General features: G+C 43.8%; 1 protein-coding gene and 1 pseudogene across 5 annotated transcripts in view; both read right to left on the reverse strand.

The window, feature by feature from the left end:
• Positions 1 to 2,163: 2,163 nt before the first annotated feature.
• On the reverse strand, positions 2,164 to 15,805 carry LOC129469626 (polyunsaturated fatty acid lipoxygenase ALOX12-like; annotated as a pseudogene).
• Positions 15,806 to 20,983: 5,178 nt separating this feature from the next.
• Positions 20,984 to 23,774, reverse strand: part of GOSR1 (golgi SNAP receptor complex member 1) — a 46,910-nt gene continuing 44,119 nt past the window's right edge. For all 5 annotated transcript variants that reach the window (XM_055256318.2, XM_063628735.1, XM_055256319.2 and 2 more), the window contains one exon: positions 20,984 to 22,912. In XM_055256318.2, the coding sequence (XP_055112293.1) occupies positions 22,788 to 22,912 (125 nt within the window). In that variant the 3' untranslated portion in view covers positions 20,984 to 22,787. The remainder of the gene's footprint in view (positions 22,913 to 23,774) is intronic.

Here is a 23,774-nt window from a genome sequence, read left to right on the forward strand (position 1 = left end):
AATTCTAGTTCTCTTGCTATTTCCATCACATCTGCAGTTACTTCTTCCACTGATGTCTTGAATCCCTCGTCATCCATGAGAGCTGGAGTCAACTTCTTCCAAACTACTGTTAATGTTGATATTTTGACCTCTTCCTATCAATCCTGAATGATATGAATGTCATCTAGAATGTTGTCTTCTTTCCAGAAGATTTCAATTTACTTTGCTCAGATCCATCAGAGAAATCACTATCTATGGCAGTATCAGCCTCCTTGTGTACCTTTATCAGACTTCTTGCATAACCAGGTGGATTATCAATGAGCAGGAATATTTTGAAAGGTATATCTACATTTTCCAAGCAGGGGGTCCCAACAGTGAGTTTAAACTATTCTGCAAACCATGCTGTTAACAGAAGTGCTGTCATCCAGGCTTTGTTGTTGCACTCAAACAGCACAGGCAGAGTAGATTCAGCTTCATTCCTAAGGGCCCTGGTAGTTTTGGAATGGTAAGTGAGCACTGGATTCCAACTGTAGTCACCAGCTGCGTGCACTCCTGAAACGAGGGTCAGCTTGTGTCTTTGAAGCTCTGAAGCTAGGCCTTGACTTCTCCTATCCAGCTGTGGGAATCCTAGATGGCAGCTTCTCTCAGTAGAAGGCTGTTTGGTTTACATAAAAATCTCTTGCTTAGTGTAGCACCACCTTCATCAGTGATCCTAGCTAGATCTTCTGGATAAGTTGCAGCAGCTTCTGCAGCAGCACTTGCTGCTTCACCTTGCACTTTTATGGTATGGAGAGAGCTTCTTTCCTTAAACCCCATGAACCAACCTCTGCTAGCTTTAGACTTTTCTTCTGAAGCTTCCTCACCTCTCTCCGTCTTCATAGAATTGAACAGAGGTAGGGTCTTGCTCTGGATTAGGCTTTGGCTTAAGGAAATGTTGTGGATTGCTTAATCTTCTATCTAGACCACTCAAACGTCCTCCATTATTAGCAATAAGGTTGTCTCACTTGCTTGTCATTTATGGGTTCACTAGGGTAGCATTTGTAATTTCCTTCAAGAGCTTTTCCTTTACATTCACAGCTTAGCAACCTGGTACAAGGGGCCCGACTTTTGGCCTGTCTTGGCTATAGACATGCCTTCCTCACTATCCTGGTCATTTCTAGCTTTTGATTTAAAGTGAGGTATGTGCAACTCTTCCTTTCACTTGAACACTGAGTGGCCACTGCAAGGTTATTAAGTGATCAGATTTCAATATTGTTGTGTCTCAGGGAAGAGAGAGGGCCAAGGAAAATAGGAGAGATGGGGGAATGGCTGGTTGGAGGAGCAATCAGACACACAACATTTATCAACGAAGTTTGCCATCTTAGATGGGCACAGTTCATAGAGCTCCAAAGCAGTGACAACTGTAACATCAAAGGTCATCAATCACAGATCACCATAACAGATAGAACTACTACAACGAAAATGTCTGAAACATTGTGAGAACATCCAAAATGTCACTCAGAAGCATGGAGCACATGCTGTTGGAAAAATGGCGTTGATGAACTTGCTCGAGGCAGGGTTGCCACACTATCAATTTGCAAATTGTGTTTTTAATATCTGGAAAGCACAGGAGATCACAGCACAATAAAACAAGGCATGCCAGGAATTGTTAAACTGCATTGTTAGGGACCAATGACAAGAAAAAATCGTCTTATATGTTCAGTACAGATGCAACCATTATTTTAAAAAATATTTTCCATCCATGATAGGTTTAATCCAGGGATGTGGAGGCCCAACTGTACATGATTTCAGCAAATGCATTTGAGTCTCTAGTGACAGAATTCTGTATTTTGTTCTTTACTATTATTTTAATGAACTCATTTTAGCAGAGTTCCTGATATTGCCTCTCTACAAATCTATAACCCTTCATAGGCCAATCTTACGCAGGAACCCAGAAGCAATACAAGCAAACAAAAAACAAACAAAAAACAAATGGAATCACAATGCATTAAAGGACCCACTTGGATATATCTCAAAAATGCAAATTTGGCTGAAGTTGACATTTTTGTAAGGCAAAAATTTTGTATTAAAATTTCTATACATACAATGTGATTCTAATCAAAATCATGTCATGTGTTATTTCTGAAACTTAACAAAATAATTGTAATATTTATATGTTTAAGAAAAGCCAAAGCACCTGGAAAGAACAAATTGGATGAGTATGTCTTATCAAATAGTACGCTGTGTTAGGTATAAAGCCATAGTACTTACATCGTTATGATGCAGGGAAGGAAAAACTGATGAATGGAGCAGAACAGACAGTTCCAATAGTAACATTTGTATACAGGAATTTGATTAACATCAGCATTGCAGATTAGTGGGAAAGAATGAGTTTTTCCATAAACTGTGCTGGCATAACTGATTATCCAGATAGAAAGAAATGAAATTGCACCTCTATAACATGCCATATAGATGATGCCATATAGTGATTATATAGATAACTACTCCTAAACATTCTATGATGAATGGAGTAGGGCCAAGGGAAAGCTACAGGAGTATATGGGTGATTTCTCTAAGGAATGTGATTGCAATGTGCAGATCATTCTCATAGGGTCCCTGAAGGTAAGGACAGTGCCTCAGGCTAATGAGATACTCAGGTAGAAAAATCAGAGGAGAAAAGAAAAACACAGCAACTGAGATCCAAGAAAAGACAACACTCAGGAGGAAAATGTTCATAGTAATGATGGCCTAAGGTCTTTGAGGACCAGAATATTTGAGCTCAGATAGTGATATGTTCTCTATGTAGCTGGGCTTCAGATAGTCATAGGGAAGGTCTAGTTTCTCATTTCGGGCCACAACTTCCCTTTCCAGGTTGTCCAGATCTGTTTGAAATTGTCTCAGCACAGCTTTGGGCTCAGGGCCTGAGACATATTCTTTCTGATGCTCAAGGGGGTACCTGGGGCAGAAAAGAGGATGAATGAGCTCCTAGTTCCAAGACACAGGGACCCGGAATCCATCCCCGCACCCTGATATCTCCTCTGTAGTCTCAGAGGTCCCCTCTCACCACGTCCACCTGCCGCCAGCTCAGAAGCCACATGATGCTCATTGAACATGGGACTGCCAGACATCAGGGAGTGACCTCATCACTGTGCGCCTTGTTGCATCTTCTTTGGTGGTGGGTGAGGGCGTCCTCATTGAGCACGGGTCATTAGGGATCCAGGCATACCAGTCAAGCTAGAAGAGGAACCTGAATTCACCCTGAACCTTGATGTGTGGACACTAGCCCCCAGCTGTCTCTTGCAAGAACCCCCAGTCCAGACACCTGCCCTGACAGATGCAGGCTTTCGTTTATCCACACCTGGCCCTGGTTGATGGCTGCATGCTGGGGAGTGCATGTGAAGATTCACATGGCGAGGAAACGGCAGAGCTGAGCCCGAGACTGGAAGGAGACAGGGAAACCCAGGAGAAGAATGAGCCAAGTTTACAATCTGCAGCCTCAGAGGGGATATAAAAATAAATCCTCATGTCCTGGGACACCCAAGTCTTAGAATTAATGAGTGTTTATTCATGTATTCAAAAAGTATACAACTGCTATGTATCAGGCACTCTCTAGGCATTGGGAATATGTGGGTATACAAAAGTAACAAAAATCCCCGCCCTCTCAGAATTTAGATTCTAATAGAGAAGAAAGAGCGTATATAGAATCATTAAAAATTAAAATTACGCATAGTATGTTAGGGCTGAGAATAGAAATAAAGCAGCAAAAGGAGATATGAACAGTCAGAGACGATCGCTGGTAATTTCATTAAGGGAGGAAGCCTCAATGACAATCATCTGCAAAGCAGGGAGTCCTGTGGTCGGAGCACAGGCTGTGGCATCAGCTCTGGGTACAGTCCTGGCCCTGCTGCTGCCCAGCTGCATCCCCTTGGACCTGCTGCTCACTCTGTCTGAGCCTCAACATTTGCCTCTGAAAGTGGGGATAATATTAATTACCTTATACATCAGATGATGATATAAAGCCCCTCAGTACCTTATAGCTATGATTATTATGGTAGATTTTGAAGGATGAGGTAATCTGAGAGGCTGTGTGGTGGTCAAATGTTCCCTGTTAAAAAACAGTTTAAAATGAGGGAATAATTGGAGATAAAAGGAAAATGGGCAAAATGATTTTAAAAGGGTCTGCACTAAAGAAGACGTCCATGTGGCTACTCAGCCTAGAGAAAGGTGCTCAGATCCACTGGTCATTGAGAGAATGCGCGTTCAACTCACAACACAATAATGCAGCATATTCACCACAACAGCTAAAATGAAAAAGACAGAAAATGCCAAGTACGGCCGGGCGCGGTGGCTTACGCCTTTAATCCTAGCACTTTGGGAGGCCAAGATGGGTGGATCACTTGAGGTCAGGAGTTTGAAACCAGCCTGGCCAACATAGTGAAACCCCGTCTCTACTAAAAATACAAAACAATTAGCCGGGTGTGGTGGCAAGCACCTGTAATCCCAGCTACTCAGGAGGCTGAGGCAGGAGAATTGCTTGAACCTGGAAGGTGGAGGTTGCAGTGAGCTGAGATCGTGCCACTGCACTCCAGACTGGGTGACAGGGTGGGTCTCCGTCTCAAAAAAAAAAAAGAAAAGAAAAGAAAAGAAAAAACAGCAAGTATTTGAGAGGATATGAAGCAACTGTAACTCATACTCTTCTGGAAAAAGTGGAAATTGCTGGAACTACTTCAGGAAACTTGTCAGTAACTACTAAAAGTGTATATGCACATAACCTATGATCTACCAATTCCACTTCTAAGTATATACCCAATAGAAATGCACATACAACCATGTTCATAGCTGCACTGAGGTTGTTAGCCTCCAACTGGAAACAACCTAAATGTCCATCAATAGCAGAAAAAAATAACAAATTGTGCCATATTTATATAATGGGATACTTTACAAAATGAAAATGAAGAACTATCTGCAACAATGTGGGTAAATCTTAAACATATTGCTTAGAGAATGAAACCAAGCACAGGTGAGTGTTTTTATTTGCACTCATGTCAAATTAAAAAGTAACCTACACTGTTAGAAATCAGGACAGTGGTTACCTTCGGATCAAAAGACTAGGAGAAAATTCAAGGAGCTTCCAGGAAAGCTGGTAGTACTGTGTTGATCAATATGAGTGCTAATCATATAGGTTTGTAACCTTAGGAAAAACATATCAAGTTGTACACTTAGGATTTATACAACTTTTCTGTAAGTTTGTTTTATTTCAGTGAAATCTGTCTCTGACACCCAAAGTAGTTAAGAATACAGAAGCACGCATTCCCAGGAGGTTTTAGGCAGTGGTTTTAGGTATCTGGATTACGATGTAGAGAAATAGACAGGTCCTAGACTCATGTCAAAGACAGTAAGGAAACTGGAAATCAACTATTCCATTCCACTCAATTTACATATGAGATGGGCAACAGAGAATTTAATGACATCCATCACGTGGCAGGGCCTGGGCTCTCCTATTCCACATGCGTATTGGGGAGGTAGTTTTTGTAGAGTGGGGCATATGATAACAATCATCTTACGCCGACTGTACTACCCACACTTCAACAATGTCACGTTCATTATTTATTTGGTCTCAAAATTCTGAATGTGTGTGTGTGGTGGGGCATGTAATACATCCATTTTAGAGATAAGGAAACCAGAACTCAGAGATTAAATAGCTTGCTCAAGGTCACTTAGCCAAAAAGAGGACCATCCTAGTCCTTAAAAGAAAAATTTTAAATCTCAGTAAGTGACACTCATTCCTAGTTGAAAATGAACAATGTAGAGAAAGATGAGTCCTGTAGAACCTGCATGAACCAAGCCTCTTCAAGTGATAAGTGAGAAATATTAGCCACTTTGCTCTTTACTATTCAAAACACTGATCCTTGCCATTATAGACTGGAAGGTCTACCTTATTAATCATAAGTATATTGTAGTGGCTTATATTGGTTTGCATTTTCTAGATGATAGACACGAAGGAAAGAAATCTGAGTAAAATAGAGTAAAATTGGGTAGCTATTGTTCATTTAAAGGATCATCACCTGAGTGCTACCATTTGAAGTCCCGTGCAATTTTGTGATTCATGTGTCAGGACTGTGCCATTACTGTTACCTAGATTTCATTGGAATTGCTGGTTTCCTGGATAATTTCTAAGTGTCTTTGATATCATTTCTTTCCTTCTTCTACTCCCATCAATGGAAGCTGAGAGACGTACATACGTATTTGTTTTCAAATTTCCTCAAATAAGTCTGACATGCATGTTCTGTTAAATGCTCCTTTTAAATGACAGTATTTGTTTGGTAAAATATTACAGTAACATAAAAATAAAAATAATTGTTCCATGGTTAAATAAATTTGGATTGAACATAGCAGGGATGAAAAAACCCCTTGGCTGGTGCTGGGATAACTGGCTAGCCATATGCAGAAGATTGAAACTAGATCTCTTCCTTACACCATACACAAAAATTTACTCAAGACGAATTAAAGACTTAAATGTAAAACCCCAACTATAACAACCCTGGAAGACAACCTAGGCAATACCATTCTGGACATAGGAATGGGCAAAGATTTCATGATGAAGACACCAAAGCAATCGCAACAAAAGCAAAAATTGACAAACAGGATCTAATTAAATTAAAGAGCCTCTGCGCAGCAAAAGAAACTATTAATAGAGTGAAGAGACAACCTACAGAATGGGAGAAAATTTTTGCAAACTATGCATCTGACAAAGATCTAATGTCTAGCATCTACAAGGAACTTAAATTTATAAGCAAAAAGCAACCCCATTAAAAAGTGGGCAAAGGACATGAACAGACACTTTTTAAAATAAGACAATACATGCAGCCAACAATCATATGAAAAAAAGCTCAACATCAATGATCATTAGAGAAATGCAAATCGAAATTACAATGAGACACCATCTCACACCAGTCAGAATGGCTATTATTAAAAAGTCAAAAAATAACAGATGGTGGCAAGGTTGTGGAGAAAAAAAGAAAGCTTATACACTGTTGGTGGGAGTGTAAATCAGTTCAACCACTGTAGAAGACAGTGTAGCAATTCCTCAAAGACCTAACAAAAGAAATACCATTTGACCCAGCAACCCCATTGCTGGGTATATACCCAAAGGAATATAAATCATTCCATCATAAAGACACATGCATGCCTATGTTCACTGCAGCTCTATTCACAATTGCAAAGACATGGAATCATCCTAAATGCCTATCAATGGTAGACTGAAGAAAGAAAATGTGGTACAGATACACCATGGACTACTATGCAGCCATAAAAAAGAACAAGATCATGTCCTTTGCAGGAACATGAATGGAGCTGGAGGCCACTATCCTCAGCAAACTAACGTGGGAACAAAAAACCAAATACTTTTAAGTGGGAGCTAAATGACAAGAACACATGGACGCACAGAGGGTAACAACAGACACTGGGGCCTATGGGAAGGTGGAAGACGGGGGGAGGGAGAGGATCAGGAAAAATAACTAATGGGTACCAGGCTTAATACCTGGGTGACAAAATCATCTGTACAACAAACCCTTGTGACAAAAGTTTACCTATATAACAAACCTGCACAGGTACTCCTGAACTTAAAATAGAAGTTAAATTTAAAGAAAATTAGCACATTGCCTTTTCCTCAGGTGATGAGAGAATGGTGAGGTAAAAAGAGTATTGAATATGGTGAAAGAGAAATGGGGAATGAGAGGTTAAAGCTTATGTGTAAATATGTATTGTACATTCTCTAATGCGGCTATTTCATGGGGAGAAGAGAGCCAAGGAGAAAAATAATGGTCTTTTGGGGCATGGGTTGCCTAAAAGAAAGAACCTAGAAAACTCGAGAAAGTGGCTGGGCGTGGTGGCACACACCTGTAATCCCAGCACTTCGGGAGGCCAAGGCGGGTGGATCACAAGGTCAGGAGTTCGAGACCAGCCTGGCCAAGGTAAGGCTGAGGCAGAAGAATCGCCTGAACCCAGGAGGTGGAGGTTGCAGTGAGCCAAGATCGCACCACTGCACTCTAGCCTGGGCAACAGAGCAAGACTCCATCTCAAAAATAAATAAATAAAATTTTAAAAATCTGGAGAAAGTTTGGTTCTTGAAGGGCCCAAAGGGTGGGGTGGGATGGGTAAGGTGGTGTAGCCCCAGGTCCTCCAGGGCAAGACTCCCCTTTAAGGCAGGGGGTTAATTTATTAATACGCGCATCCCCGGGGCCTGGCCAGTGGGTGTTTGCGTTTTCCCACAGAGGCAAAGAGTGGGACTCAAGGTGTTTCTTTGAAGGATGAAGGGAGAGGAGCTGAAGGATGACCTGAAACAATCCCAGCTGGCCCATGTGTGCGAGAGAGAGGAAAATGAACCTGGGAAGGGCCCAAGAAAGGCTATGTCTTCTCCATAAATAAAAATGCAGTGGGCGGGGACAAAAGGTAGCAGCTAGATCCTAGGGAAGGGGCTGACCCAAAGAAACTGACCCAAGCATCAGGGCACTGAGTTCAGGTTGGAGCCAAAGCATATACAGTATTGAGATGGCATCTAGAGCTGGCCTTGCACTGTCATGGGGGTGCAGCAGGTCTGGGCCCTTCATGTGTGTTGGACAGTAGCAGGCAGGAGGGGAAGGGAGGGAACGCCAAGGTAGGTCACTCTGGGCTTTGGAAGGGAAAATCTCCGTTTGCATCCTTAGGTAAAAAGCAGACAAACGTGAAGTGAGAACACGAGCCCCAGCAGGGACTGGCAGACCCCCTCACAGCTGTGGCTCTGGCCTGGTTGGGCCCCAGGATATGGCAGCTCAGGAGCATCTGTGACTGGGGTGGGGTGGGGGTAGGGTTGATGGCCAGGGTCTCTGAGGAGGACAGTCCTCAGGTCTCTAGAAGTGTCGTGAGTCTGGGGAGGTGGGGATGGGATGCAGATGTTTTCCTGTGTGGAGGAAGGGAGGTGTGAGGAGAGGCTGGGGTCCTGTCCCCAGAAGGGCAGCACTGGGAAGGGTCCCTGGCAGAGTCTCCCAGGAGCTCCTATCTCTGGGACGGATCTTACCTCGGTCCTGGGCCTGGCACAGCCCCACTTCCACGATCTCCTGATCCCAGGCCTGCAGCTCAGGGTCCACCCTCACCGTGTCATCCCTTTGGTAGAAGAGGTGGACGATCTCTATGCACCTGCCCAGGGGAGAAGGTGCTGAGCCTTGGAGAGCAGGAGGCCCGGCCTCTGACCTCTCCTCCTCTTTCTGTGACATCTTCCCAATGCTTTCAGTGTATCTGGACAGACCTCACAAGAGGTGTCTTCAGGACATCCCTGACCCTCTAAACACATTAGCGTCTCATGATAGGAGATGTGGGTCCTTAGTTCCAGGAATTCCCACAGCTGCTGCCACGCTTCCTCACAAAATCCTGTTTTTTCCCAGACCTCTGTCTCCCCCGACAGCTCCCCTCACCTCCTCTCTCTGCCCCATCCCAGTCTCCTCATTTTCAGAGCCACCCACTGTGTCCTCACTCTTCCTCGTCTCTCCCCATGATTGAGTTCTCTGCTCCTCCTGTCTGGACCTTCTCATTTTCACTTTGCTTTTGCCCCATGCTGGCCTCAGGCCAGAGCCCCCCTCCTCCCCACCATGCCCCACTTCTCAGCTCCCCCTCACCCACCGGGCAATAATCTCCCAGGGCCTAAAGCATCATGGGCATGGACAGCACGTGGGAGTCCCAGCAGGCCGCGAGCAGCCAGGTCTTCAGGACAACAGAGGGAGCAGCAGGTCAGCTGAGCCGCTGCCCAATGGAGCAACTTCACATGGCCCCCTCCACCTGTGCTCACTGCCTGGGACAAGAGAGATGACAGGTCTTGAGGGATGGAAGCGCAGCTGGAGAATGAGGACATACTATAAAGGGGGTTCAGAGATGGGGTTTTCATATTTAAAGTCATGGCTATAAAAGGGATAGGGCTCAGGGGCTTAAGGTTCAGGACGTTCACACAGGTTGGCCTGGGAGATCTTGAAGCTGGCAGAACAGAGATTGTTGGATGATTAGGTGGCTTCATGCCCCATTCCCTTCTTACCTTAGCAAATATTCCACCATCTGAGATGTGTTGGATCAGGTCCAGGTGTTGATGTCCATGATGCAGTAGATAGGGAGGATCAGGAGCTGGTGAAGAGGAGATTGGAGGGGTGGTGGGTGGAGACCATGCTTGGCTCGTTCCTGGTAGGGCCCATCACACAGCATGGAGCCTTCTCCTCTCGATGCTTTCCTCCCCGCTGCTGCTTTGACAGGCTGGTCTCCTGCTGCCCTGACACTCACACTCACGCTCTCCGACTTCCCTGTGCGTTGTGCCCCGGAGCCAGACTGACCTGGATTTGAGTCCATGTTCACCTCTAATTTTGATACTTGGTGATGTAATAAACTCAATCTCCTTATCTTTCAGTGGGAGGTGATAACCAGGTCTCTTATTTCAGGCACTGTGGTGATGTTTATGTCCGTGATGTACAGAGAGCACTTTTAGCACAGTGCCTCGGGTACACAAGTCCTCAAATAGCAACTATTATCATTACCTCTATTATTTCCACCTTGAGTACAGGCCCTTTAAGAATCAGCCCCTTAACTTTTGATTTTTTTTATACCTCGTCTATCATTCAAATCCTTATAGCTTAAACTAGCCTCTGCTTATTTTCAAAGCTGTTCCTCCAATCTCTGATCATCTTACTCTTATTGTTTATATTGAAGTGGTGTTGAGTACGGTGGCTTCAGTCAGAATTCATGGAGCAAAGCCAAGCTATTCTCATCAAATCTTCCTTGGCCCCCAGTTAGATACTATTAGGTTTCCACTTTCCTGCTTTTCTTTGACTCTTAAAAAAGGGGTCCCAGGCCGGGCGCGGTGGCTCACGCTTGTAATCTCAGCACTTCGGGAGGCCGAGGCGGGCAGATCACGAGGTCAGGAGATCGAGACCACAGTGAAACCCCGTCTTTACTAAAAAATACAAAAAATTAGCCGGGCATGGTGGCGGGCGCCTGTAGTCCCAGCTACTCGGAGAGGCTGAGGCAGGAGAATGGCATGAACCCGGGAGGCAGAGCTTGCAGTGAGCTGAGATTGCGCCACTGAACTCCAGCCTGGACGACAGAGCGAGACTCCGTCTCCAAAAAAAAAAAAAAGGGGGTCCGTGATTCTCACATTCATTTCTTTTATTCCTAACCTATTTGGGGCCAAACATGGTGGCTCACACCTATAATCCCAGTACTTTGGGAGGCCAAGGCAGAGGATCACTTGAGGCCAGAAGTTTGAGACTAGCCTAGGCAACACAGCAAGCCTCTGTCCCTAATTAAAGTTAAAAATTAGCCAGGTACACAGGTGTAGTGGTGTATGCCTATAGACTAAGCTACTCAGGAGACTGAGGCAGGAGGATCCCTTGAGCCCAGGAAGCTGAAGCTGCAGTGAGCTGTGATTGTGCCACTGCACTCCAGCCTACGTGACAGAGCAATACCCTGTCTCTAAAAAAACAAAAAAAGAACTATTTTGTTTTCATTTTCAACTGGTTCATATGCAGGATTTATGCCGTTGGTATCTATCTAAGGTCTTTAATGCCGGACACACGGGACCGGCCCAAAGAATATTCTTGAGGCAAAGATATCAAAGCAGCTCACATTGGCTTGAACCTGGAAAACTCCATGGAAAGATGGTGAATGTCATAGAAAACCCAAAGTCCAGGTGAAGTGGGTAGATACCCAAGGATAAGCATCTCATAATAACAACATGGAGTGAATTGGCTGAAGGTAAAAAATTAATAATAATAAAAAATAATAACAACATACCCAAGGATAAACAACTAACAATAATAACATACTGCTACATAGTAATAGGAAAGACTCACATATCGCTCCTATTTATCCCGAGTCACACTGGCTGTCCTGTCGTTTAATCCCTTAACAACCTCACAATGGAAATTCTGTTATCTTCATTCAGAGATGAGGACGCTGAAACACACACCTGTTAAAGTACTGAGGACTCAGACTCCAACAGTCTGAGTCCAGAGCCTGCAAAGGTCACTTTTATGATATTTGCGGGCTTAGCCCTCCTCTGTGTCCTGACAACAACTCAGCTGTTTGCCATGGGAGGAAGTAGTTATGTGAGGGAGATGAGTGAACAGAGGGCTGAACTAGTGAAGGGGGATTCTGAGGTGTGAGAGTGGGCTTAACCTATTCAGCCTGGGCACCAGATGGTGAGGCAAAGGCAGCATGAACACAATCAAATCTAAGATTCCATAAAGTATATTACTGCCTATCTTATCTATGTTCTCTCAGACCCAGAGGGACCACAACTACTAAGAGCCAGATTTGGGGGTGGAGGTGGTGACCAGCAGCAGAAGCACAATCCAGCTGTCCTGCCTACCAGGCGCTCACTTGCATGTCTTGCCAACTCTTCGAACTCCATGCATCTAAAACAGAACACCTCATCTTTGTCCCCCAAACTGCCTCCTTCTCCTGACTTTACTGTTTCTGACAACTGCTCTGGTTCATAAGCTTATATCATTTCACTCCTTCTTTTTTTTTTTTTTTTTTTTTTCCTTGAGACGGAGTCTCGCTCTGTCGCCCAGGCTGGACTGCAGTGGCGCAATCTCGGCTCACTGCAAGCTCCGCCTCCCGGGTTCACGCCATTCTCCTGCCTCAGCCTCCCGAGTAGCTGGGACTACAGGCGCCCGCCACCACGCCCGGCTAATTTTTTGTATTTTTAGTAGAGACGGGGTTTCACCGTGGTCTCGATCTCCTGACCTCGTGATCCACCCACCTCGGCCTCCCAAAGTGCTGGGATTACAAGCGTGAGCCACCGCGCCCGGCCTCGCTCCCTTTTTCTATATATAAAATGTCATAAAGATTTTGAAAACATGTTTAAGCAAGCACAAGTTTTACTTTGCTGCTTTCTGCCTAGCAATGGATACTAGACTCCCTGTTCTGTAAAGTGTTAGTATTTCTAGGGAAGTACAACATGCCCCCGTAGGATCCTAGGTGTTGAGGAAGCTTACATCTCCAACGTTCTCCATTCCGTCTTGGACACAGGCATGCTGCAGCTGCTCTTCCCCCATCACCACATATTTGATTTTTCTCTTCCATCCTCCTGTCACTGCAATGCTAACGTCTTTATCTACCTCTCTCCTTGGTCAGGTATCAGAAACCCGCTGGGCTGCTCGCCTTGCCCTTTGGTCTTCTACCTAAAGACTCCCCACTTGTGGTGGAACATTCTCCATAGCTACTATAGTGATTACAGCTATTTCTCTTCATCTCTGTTTCTAGATTGTGGTAGTCTGTTTTGCATCGCTCTGAGGGATTATCTGAGACTGGAAAATTTACTAAGAAAAGAGGTTTAAGTGGCTCATGGTTCTGCAGACTGTACAGGAAGCATGTTGGCATCTGCTTAGCTTCTAGTGAGGCTTCGGGACGCTTTCAGTCATGGTGGAGGGTGAAGGGGGAGCACAGCAGGCACGTCACATGGAGAGAGGGAGCAGGAGAGCAAGAGCAAGAGAGAGAGGGGAGGCACCATACTCTTTTAAACAACCAGATCTCCTGTGAATTCAGAGTGAGAACTCACTCATTATCAGGAGGACAGCTTAAAGCCATGACCCAAACACCTTCCACCAGGCCCCACGTCCAACACTGGGGATTACACTTCAACATGAGAATTGGAGGGACAAACATCCAAACCATATCACAGATACTGTTTTCTGTTTTTTTCTCATATGTACTGCCTGTCTTTCATGATAAATGATAAATCTCCCAATGCAGATGCAACACTTTTGCTTAATATATTTGTATTTCTACTCTACTCAAGACCCATTGCTAGAGAATTTCAGAGAACCACCCTACAGTATGTACTGGATAAATGCTAAGTGACTTGACTTAATGGGAAATGGGATAGATGGGATCTCTTTAGTATTTCTAACAACTGCCTGTGAGTCTATAATTAGCTTACATTAAATTAATTTAGACATTAAAAGTACAATCACAAGGCTGAAGGCCCTGGCTCAATCATCCATCTCCTCTCGCCTCCATTTACAAATTGCCGTGAAGATTCTCTGCTGTAATATCATATGGATGTTTGTGAAATTTCAAGCAGCTCTGTTTACATGTTGTCCCAGGTGCCTCAGATTTCTTTAAAACTAGGCAGCTGTTGGGCTGTTGCTTTGGGACATGGAGAGTGGTGGAGCTTGTACCTTGAAGACAGGGTGCAAATGTGGGAGGCACATTATGGTGACAATAGCAATGACTTCAGCTACCAGATGAGTGTTCAGCAAATAGCATCGGAGCTTGTGCAGTTGGAATCTGAGTTTCAGATCCAGGATTTAGCCAGGAGCCAGGCAAGCAAAGGATTTGAGAGCAGGAACAGCATTGGGGTGGGAGAGCTGAACCTGGGAGAGTGAAGCCAGAAGGAGGAAGAATTAAGCATTTATTCACCTCTCCCCATATGAATGACACTATGCTGAGTGTTCCAGGGGGAACATATGGCTAATGTAAGATTACTGCCTTCCAGGTAGTAGGAAGAATGCCTCTCACTATCTGTGGTGCCCTGTGAATGCAATGATAGGTTGAGTGCAGGAGACAATGGTAGAAGGAAGCCAAGTAAGGCTAACAGTGCTTTGGGAGAAATGTCATGAGGGTCTGAGTCAGGACAGTGGAATGAGAAGGAGAAGCTGGATGCACGAGATAACTGAAAATCCCTGTCCACTCACTGTGTGAACAATAGGAGTGAAAAAAAAAAATCATTGAAACCAAAAGGAGAAAACATGTTTAAGAAAGAGGGAATGTTCAATAGATTCAACGGTCACAAAGAGGTTGAGTAGCCTCAGGATGAGAACCAAGAGATGCCGTTATGACTCTCAGAAGGCAGTTCCAGGTGAGGAAGGACAAGACAGCAAGCAATCACTGGGTGACTGAACACAAGGACTGGACCCGCTGAGTGGGGGTAGCTTTGGGAACCAAAAGCCAGGAGGCTGGGTCCCTGGGAGCAGAGGTTAAAATGAACAGAGCACAGTGTAGGCAGGGAGGTCCAGGGCCCTCACCTGGATGACCATGGTAGCAGCTTCCCAGGAGGCTCCATCTTCAGCATGACGAGGGCTGTGGCCTGGTACTGCTTCCCTCTTTGGATCACATTGGCTGGAATTCCATCCAGCAGGATGAAGTCAGCCTGAAACAGGGACCTGTTGTGTGGAAAGGAAGAGTGCATGGATGGTTAGAGTTCAAAGACTACACCTGGAGGGACAGGGCAAAGGGCAAGACACTTACATTCAACCTAGCTTCTTGCCATCATCCTCCATCAGTACCAGTGTCCTAGTGGCAGAGCTGAAGGAAGCATCCAGAGCATCAGGTCCAAGTCCTCTCATTTCACGGTGAGGAAAGAGGCCCAACGAGGGCAGTCTTCTCCAGGGGTGTGCAGCTTTTTTGTGATGAAGGGAGTTTTAGGACCAGTCCTGTCCAATCCATGCATACTAAGCTCTCCTCTTGCCAAAGTGTCCAGGCCTCTTTCTCCTTTGCATCCCACTGTCTGCTACCCAGTATGATTGTAACCAGCCTTGTGGTTTTTTCCTTACATACTTTATCATCTCTAGATTTCTCCAGCACAGGACCCTGTACCAAGGTGCAGTGGGTTACTGCAGCCTCCTTTCCTCTGACTCCTATTTGGTCTCTTCCCTTTACCACCTCTCCTTGCTACAGTCAAGGAGAGAACATGAAGGGTTGGAGGAGACACCGGGGGTTCTTTCTTCAAGTATACCTGAAGCTCCTCCATCCCAGAAGCCAGCACCAGCCTGGAGGGCAGACAGGTGGAGCAGTACTGAAATATTAACAGGACTGAAACAAGTGGAGGGAAATATCATGATATGAACCGAAGGAGTCAATATTGTAATGATGTTCATTCTCCTCCAATTGATCTATGTATTTAGTATAATACCAATCAAAATCCAGCACGTTTTTCTTGGAAGCTGACAAAGTGATTCTGTAATTTACACAAAAATGTGAAAGAACAAGAATAGCCAAGACAACCTTGAGGAAACAGAACAAATCTGCGGGACCTGTACTACCAGGTATCAGGACTTATTGTAAAATTACAGTAATTAAGATAGAGTGGTATTTTCTCAAGGGTAGAGAAACAGACCGATGGAAAAGAATGAAACATCCAGAAAAAGACTCCCACCTAGACAATTGCTTCACTCATGACAAAGCTGGTGCTCCAGTGCAGTGAAGAAAGGATGACCTTGTCAAATGGTGCTGGATCAATTGCATATCCATATGGAAAAATGAATCTTGACCCCTGCCTCAAATCATACATAGTAATTAGTTGCAGAATATTTATAGTTCTAAATTGAAAAGCAAATTAATACAGCTTCTAGAAAAAAAAAATTGGAGAATATCTTCATGGCATTGGAGGCAGGCAAGGATTCCTTAACAGGATACAAAAACACTAACCACAAAGGAAAAAAATTGATAAATTGAATTACATTAAAATTAAGAACTTCATCAAAACCACCATTAAGAAAGGAGAACAAGGCCGGGCATGGTGGCTCATGCCTGTAATCCCAGCACTTTGGAAAGCCAAAGTGGGCGGGACCAGCCTGACCAACAGGGTGAAATTCCATCTCTACCAAAAATACAAAAATTAGCCGGGTGTGGTGGCCAGCACCTGTAATTCCAGCTACTTGGGAGGCTGAGGCATGAGAATCGCTTGAACCCGGGAGATGGAGGTTGCAGTGAGCTGAGATCACGCCACTGCACTCCAGCCTGGGTGACAGAGCAAGACTCCATCTCAAAAAAAAAAAAGAAAAAGAAAAAAGAAAGTATGGCTGGGTGCAGTGGCTCACGCTTGTAATCCCAACACTTTAGGAGGCCGAGGTGGGCGGAGGAGTTCGAGACCAGCCTGAACAACATGGTGAAACCCCATCTCTACTAAAAATACACAAAAATTAGCTGGGAGTGGTGGCACACGCCTGTAACCCCAGCTACTGGGGAGGCTGAAGCAGGAAAATTGCTTGAATCTGGGAGGCGGAGGTCGCGGGGAGGAGGAGGTTGCAGTGAGCCGAGATCACACCACTGCACTCCAGCCTGGGCGATAGAGTGAGACTCCATCTCAAAAAAAAAAAGAAGTAAACGACAAGTCACAGAATGGGAGGGTATATTTGCAACATATTTATTCAACAAAGGAAAAATTAACTGGAAAAAGACAGTCGGATTAATCAATATGCAAACATCTGAAGGGATATTACATAAAGAAAGATATCCTAATAGCTAGTAAGCATGTAAAAATGCCCAACCTCATTAGCTATCAGGGAAATGCAAATTCTGACTGGCATCATTAAGTGTTGCTGAGGATGTGAAGGAAATGGAATATTCACACATTACTGGTAGGCATGGGCATTGGCACAATTGCTTTGGAAAACTGTCCGACAACTTATCTTAAAACTGAATATGTGCATCACCTATAATCCAACAATCTTATTCCTAGGTAGAAGCAACAGAAAAGTGTACATGTGTGTCCCAAAACCCATGTTCGAGAATGTCCAGAGCAGCACAATTTGTAATAGTTCCAAACTAAAAATAAAAGCTATTGGTCTAGAATGGAATGACTAAATAGAATGTGTGTACTTGTAGAGCGTGACACTCTAGAGTAGTGGTTCTCCACCTCTGGCATGCATCAGAACCGCTTGGAGGCTGGTTAAACTGACTGCTGGGTTCCACCTGTCTATCTACACAGAACCGACCTTACATTTCCCCACTCAGCTGCCTTTATCAAAGTTAAGGATGTCTGCTGATCACCTCTTGAATGTTCTCTCCTCTCCCACATCAGCAAGAGGGAATGAAAGAGGCAAAAGAGGCCCGGTTTCTCGCTATTAGGACAAACCCAAGGATATCTCTTACGTCAGGTGAGCCCTGCACCCCTGGCTTTGCTGAGATGCTTATGAGCGTTTCCTCACATAACCCTGACAATATAATCAGGGCACAATTATGGTAGCCATCCTTATCACCATTTTATAGAGGAGGAATTGACCACTGGCTGGATTAATTGCAAAGCTCTCAAATGAGACAGTGGGGCTGGTTGCACAACCAATGTACTAAAGCCCAGCAGTTTTGTAACTGCTTTAATAGCCCAGCTATTTTTTAAAAATTATTTTTGAGACAGGGTCTCTGTCACCCAGGCTGGAGTACAGTGGCACAATCATTGCTTACTGCAGCCTTGACCTCCTGGGCTCATGATCCTCCCACCTCAGCCTCCCGAGTAGTTGGGACTATAGGTGCACGCCATCATGAATGGCTAATTTTAGTTTTTGTAGAGAGAAGGTCTTTGCTATGTTGCCCAGGCTGGTCTCAAACTCCTGGTCTCAAGCAATCCTCCTGCCTCAGCCTCTCGAACTGCCGGGATTACAGGTGTGAGCCACTGCACCCAGCCAATTCTACAATTTTAGATTCCTGTCATGCCTCCTGAAGTTTCATGTTATGAGATTCCCCTTCACTTCTAGGGCGAAAATTCTAGTGGACTGTTCATACAATGGTTTCTGAAGGACATGTGACAGATTTTCAGCACCTGTATTATTTTATCCTGGGTTTCAGGACATCATGAGAAACACTTATCAATACCAAAGATACCATAATCTCTATCCCCAAACTACCTTGATGGTTACTGTTTCAATATAAACAACCACAAATGCAATCATTTAGATTTCTAATTTATTATTAAATTACATACCAAAGCTGCTTCTATACAGTCAGAAAATGCACATTTAGATGAGAACAAAAATTAAGTACAAACACGATAAAATTGCTTCCAAGAAGCTATTTTAAAAGCAAAAACTTACAAAGTGCATTTGGAAAATAATAGGTTTTCAAAACCTGTATTGGCATTTTTTCAAGAGGAAACATCTTCCATCACAGGAAAGTCTGGTTGGAATTGATTTCCCTCTTCCCTTAAGAGCTAACAGGGTGGGAACGGATGCAAATACCTCGATATTAAAGTGAGCTCTTAGGTACAGAGAAAACGAGGAAGATCCCTCAAGACCATGCATTGCTCAGCTTTAAGTTTCTTATCCACTAAACTCCTCAAAATTCACTTGTTCCTCCCTCATTTTCTTTTTGCCTACAAAACTTAAAGAGTATGCAGGTTTATAAAGGAATAAACATGATTAGTTTATTAAGACCGTAATGAAAAGTTCTGCATCTTTTTGGAGACCAGGGTAAACAACCCTTAACCTAACAGGAGAGTGGAACACAATGATTCTAACCTTCTGAGCAGAATCCATTTGTTCTTTAGTTACATTTGCCAGAAAATTCAGTGTAACACTAGACATGGCCAGCTATCCCCAACAACTTAATCTTCCAAGTTAGAAAACTCAATCCATTTCCAAAAATCATATCTGACAAACGATCAAATGAGCTATCAGAAACCAAAAGGCTAGTCCAGTTCTTTAAAGTCATTTTCATCAGGTTGAGATCACTAACACTGAAACAGAAAATTAATAGTGGGAATGCAAACCCAAGGTGCCTGAATTCCATAGAGGCCAAGAGCCACCGCATCAAAAGGCTCAGTAAGTATCTTTTTCTATTCAGATGTATTCACACCCAGTAGGAAAGAGCTAAAGTATTATTTGGTTCCGCGTATAAAGATTGCCCTCACGGTATCTCCTCTCATCACCCGTCTCCATTCTCATGTGTTTGCTTCCATGCCTGATCCGAGTACCAGGCAGTATGGAAAAAGGAGAATCATAGAGAAGGAAAGCCCCTTTCTAACATGAGGGAAAGAAAAGGTGAGCAAATGCAGATTACAGGGAGTCCTCCAGCATCATTAATAGGAATTGACAAGAATGTAGAGATTGCCAGGATAGATAAGTGAAAGCACTTGGAACTGAGTTTGAACTTGAGCGGTGAAATTATTACACATTTTTACTAAAGTCATCAGTACACATTAAAACAAAATGTCAGAAATACGTCTTTTGGAATTCCCTGCCTTTTCGTTGCCATGTTTCTTTTTTTTTTTTTTTTTTGGAAACAGGGTCTCACTCTGTCATCCAGGCTGGAGTGCAGTGGTGCAACCATGGCTCACTGAAGGCTTCAACTCCCAGGCTCAAGTGATCCTCTGGCCTCAGCCTCAGTAGCTGTGAGCTAGGACCACAGGCACTCACCATCATGCCAGGCTAATCTTTTAACTTTTTTTGTAGAGACAGAATCTTGCTACATTGCCCAGGCTGGTCTCAAACTCCTGGCCTCAAAACGATCCGCCTGCCTTGGCCTCCCAAAGTGCTAAGATTACAGGCGTGAGCCACTGCACCCAGCCCTATTGTCATGGTTTTTAATATTTTTTCAGTGAAATGAAAAGTTTTGAGTGGTTACTTAAAAGGACCAAAAAGGAAAGATTCATTATAATAAGACAATAGTTGAGGGGGCATAACTCCCCTAAGAGGCAACATTTGCATCCAGAAGTAGAAAATTCCGTCTGACTTCCTGGCTGTGACTAGCATTAACAAGTAACTAACTGCCTCTGAATCTGGCAACTGGTCTGTAAGGAGGACAGCAAAAAAAGAGAGAAAGCCAAGGTGGTTAAACAAAAAAGTTAAATGACATGGAGCTGAAAGAGCTCAAATCCCTTCATGGGATCCACACGGAGCCCCTTCCTGTGGACACACACCTCTCTTCCCTTGCTGGAGGTTTCTTTCTGAAAAGAAACCCTAAGAGGAAAAAGCACTGGCCTAGCTGTCTACATGTGGCCTTGGGTCACCATACTATGGGCTGCAGCACGGGGAGGTTAGTCAGACCTATCTGACACCAACATCTACACTAAGCCTTTTAACTTCCTTGGAAGAACTGGTTTATTTTCATAAAGAAAATAACCAACGTAATTCCATTACTTCACATAAGCAAAACCCTAATGGAAAGGCCCATCAGCCATCAACACGGTTTGCTTGGCTGCAGTGAGCTAGACTAGCTTGTGTCCCAGTTCACTCTCACACAATCAGCTTTAATGAATGCACCAAAGAATCAGACCAGTGAAAAAGACTGGTAGTATAATTAAATAAATAACTTTATGATACTTCAGATTTTATAAATGCCAACTACATAGCAAAGTCCCATAAATTCTAACAGAGACACAACCACCAATCAAGGCCCTTTGAAAAATCAAAGATAATAAAGTGTCAGGGGAGAAAACTTTTGTTCTCCCAACAGAGAATTTAATCAATGAACTTACTTCTCTGATCATTTAAGGTTCACAATGGGAAAACTTTTCTTTTAAGGGTACCCTGAATCAACGAACAGTCAATCAACCCATATTTAGAAAAATAAACCCCATAGTTAAGAAAAATATATCAAATGCCCTTCACACCCATAATGTAACAAAACTTTGACACCAGAATGAAAAACTTCTCGGTCCCTGTACTAAACCAGGTGTTAGTCCACCCATGAGCAAGTTCACCTGAATAACAGCATCTATACACCATGTAGCTAAGAACTACATGCTGATATCCTTTTATTCCCTGTGGCTTGGACTGAAGCCAATACTATAAATGCCACAGTGAATTCCAATGGTGAAGAGCAGCAGTGTAGATGTTGGAAGTCTACAAACCAGGTTGTAGTTCAGTAAGACAAGTCATGAATTTACAGAAACTAAGAAATGGTTAACTTGAAAAGAATTCTGGTGGCTGGTTTAAAATCTGTCACTGTCCAGGGATGGTAATAGAAGACAGGTGCAGAGAGAGACAGATTCTGCCACATGCACCCTCAACAGTGAAACCATTCTCTGGATGTTTGGAAATGCTTAACAGATTTGGAATGAACAGATTTTCACAGAACTCAGGATTCCTGGTACATCAGGCAGTAGTCCTTAAACTTTTGCCCATACATTGTGGAGCATTTACAAATGCCAATTCTCCAGACAGTGAGCCCTCAATGCCTTTTTATATGTGGCTTTTTGAATAGATCACATTAGAAATTGAGCAGTCCCCTTCCTCAGTTACCAGTGTCAATGCTGGTAAGATGACGAACAGTGGGGGCACTGACAGACACTGGCAATTCGTTTCTTTTATCATAGTGGAACTGAGATTTCACTTCTTTTCAGTAGAAAATATTAATCCAAGGGAAGAATTTTTAAAAAATGGAAACAATGACTGGTGCCTTAAATATAAGACTGCCATTCTTGATGTTTTTCCAGCAATACAGTTAACCCCAGTGTACCTGTAACTTAAAAGAAAGACAGTTTTACAGTGATCTCCATTTCAGACAACCTCAAACATGCTGAAGTTGGTCAATCAGCATCTCAAAGAATCTATGAAAAACAGAATTTTCCTCAAATATCAACAGAGTTGAGGGGACAGAGTAGAAATCCTTAGCACAGATCATCAAGAAAGAACTTGTGATTTCTCATTATGAGTGTAAAATAAGAGGACAAAAATTATTTTTATTCACAATGCAATTTGGCGGCTAAAAGAAAAGCAGTCTTTGGACGTAGAAACCCGGTTTTCTGAAGAGCCCAGCTGTAAGACCTGGCTGGTCACTAGGCTTCAACACTATCACGGAAACACAGAAAACTCTGTTTTGGATTGGTTTACTTGCCTCCTAGGGAGACAAAAGCAACTGAAAACCTTTTTTTTTTTTTTTAATTAAAAACAGAAAAATGTGTTAGAAAAGACAGCACAGAAAAACTGTGGCTTCAGCTCAACCTGACCATGTCACACAGTCCATCACTGTCCGTCTTGCATTCATCCTGCTGGTCAGGCTAATTATCAAGACAGTCAACTTCTCCCTCCGACGTTTCCTTATTCCAGACCAGGGCGTGAAAGTGGTGGTTGTCAAGAGTCCCTGTAGATGTCCCATCAATGGAACGCATACAGCAGCAACAGGATGGTACAGATCCCAATGACACCCCCTAGGATGAGCGAGTCCCACCGCTTCCTCAGGTTGATCCTCTGGATCAGGCTGTTTACAGCAGGAAAACGATCTTTGGGAAATCTTTATTAAGGTCATATTTGGAAGAAGTCTCTCTGCTGAAAAGTCGCAGGAATCACAAAAATAGAGATCAGTGGTGTCTAGAAACAGTGATGAAAGGCATGGGGAAGAAACTCACACCAAGGGAATCTTTAGCAGATGCACTTGCCCAAACCAGGAATGTGCTGCGGCTCAAGGCCCCTAACCAATACACATCTCCCAGTCTTGTGTGTAACCTAAACAACAATAGAGAGAGAGGGAGAAGAAAAGGACGATGACAGTTCCCAGGCACTGAAGGCTTACTGCCAAGCTTCAGGTCAGGGTGGGAGCCAGCGTGGCCAGGAATGGAGGAACTCTGGCAGGGAGGCACAGGCATAGCCAGCTCCCATCTCTACCACCACCCATTTCCCTCCCTTTCCTCATTTTCCTTCACTCTCTCTTTTTTCCTCTTCTCTCAGGAGACTGGGGAGTTCTGCCTGAGGGTTTGAAGAAAATACCTGATCCTTTCCCACCTTGGATTCAGGCAATTCGTGGGAACCAACTCTAGGGTCTACATAATCAGACACTGGTGAATTATTAACATTTTCAAAGTTACTTCGCAGCAGAAGGCAGATACAGGAGGAAAGTGGACTAAACTTTAGCCCTGTCTAACCCACACCCATTTTGTTTGATTTTTTTCTTTTTTTTTTTTTCACATTCTTTTGGAGTAATTGTAAAATTCCCATGTGACTAATTTGTATGAGGTGCTATGCTAGGTTCCAGTATACTACTTTGCCTTAAGAGAACTTAGTGTTGGGCTGGGCAGGCTCACACCTACAATCCCAGCACTTTGGGAGGCCAAGGCTGAAGGATTGCTTGAGCGTAGGAGTTTGAGA

This window comes from Symphalangus syndactylus, chromosome 20, assembly GCF_028878055.3.
Source record: "Symphalangus syndactylus isolate Jambi chromosome 20, NHGRI_mSymSyn1-v2.1_pri, whole genome shotgun sequence".
In the NCBI taxonomy this organism is placed as follows: domain Eukaryota; kingdom Metazoa; phylum Chordata; class Mammalia; order Primates; family Hylobatidae; genus Symphalangus; species Symphalangus syndactylus.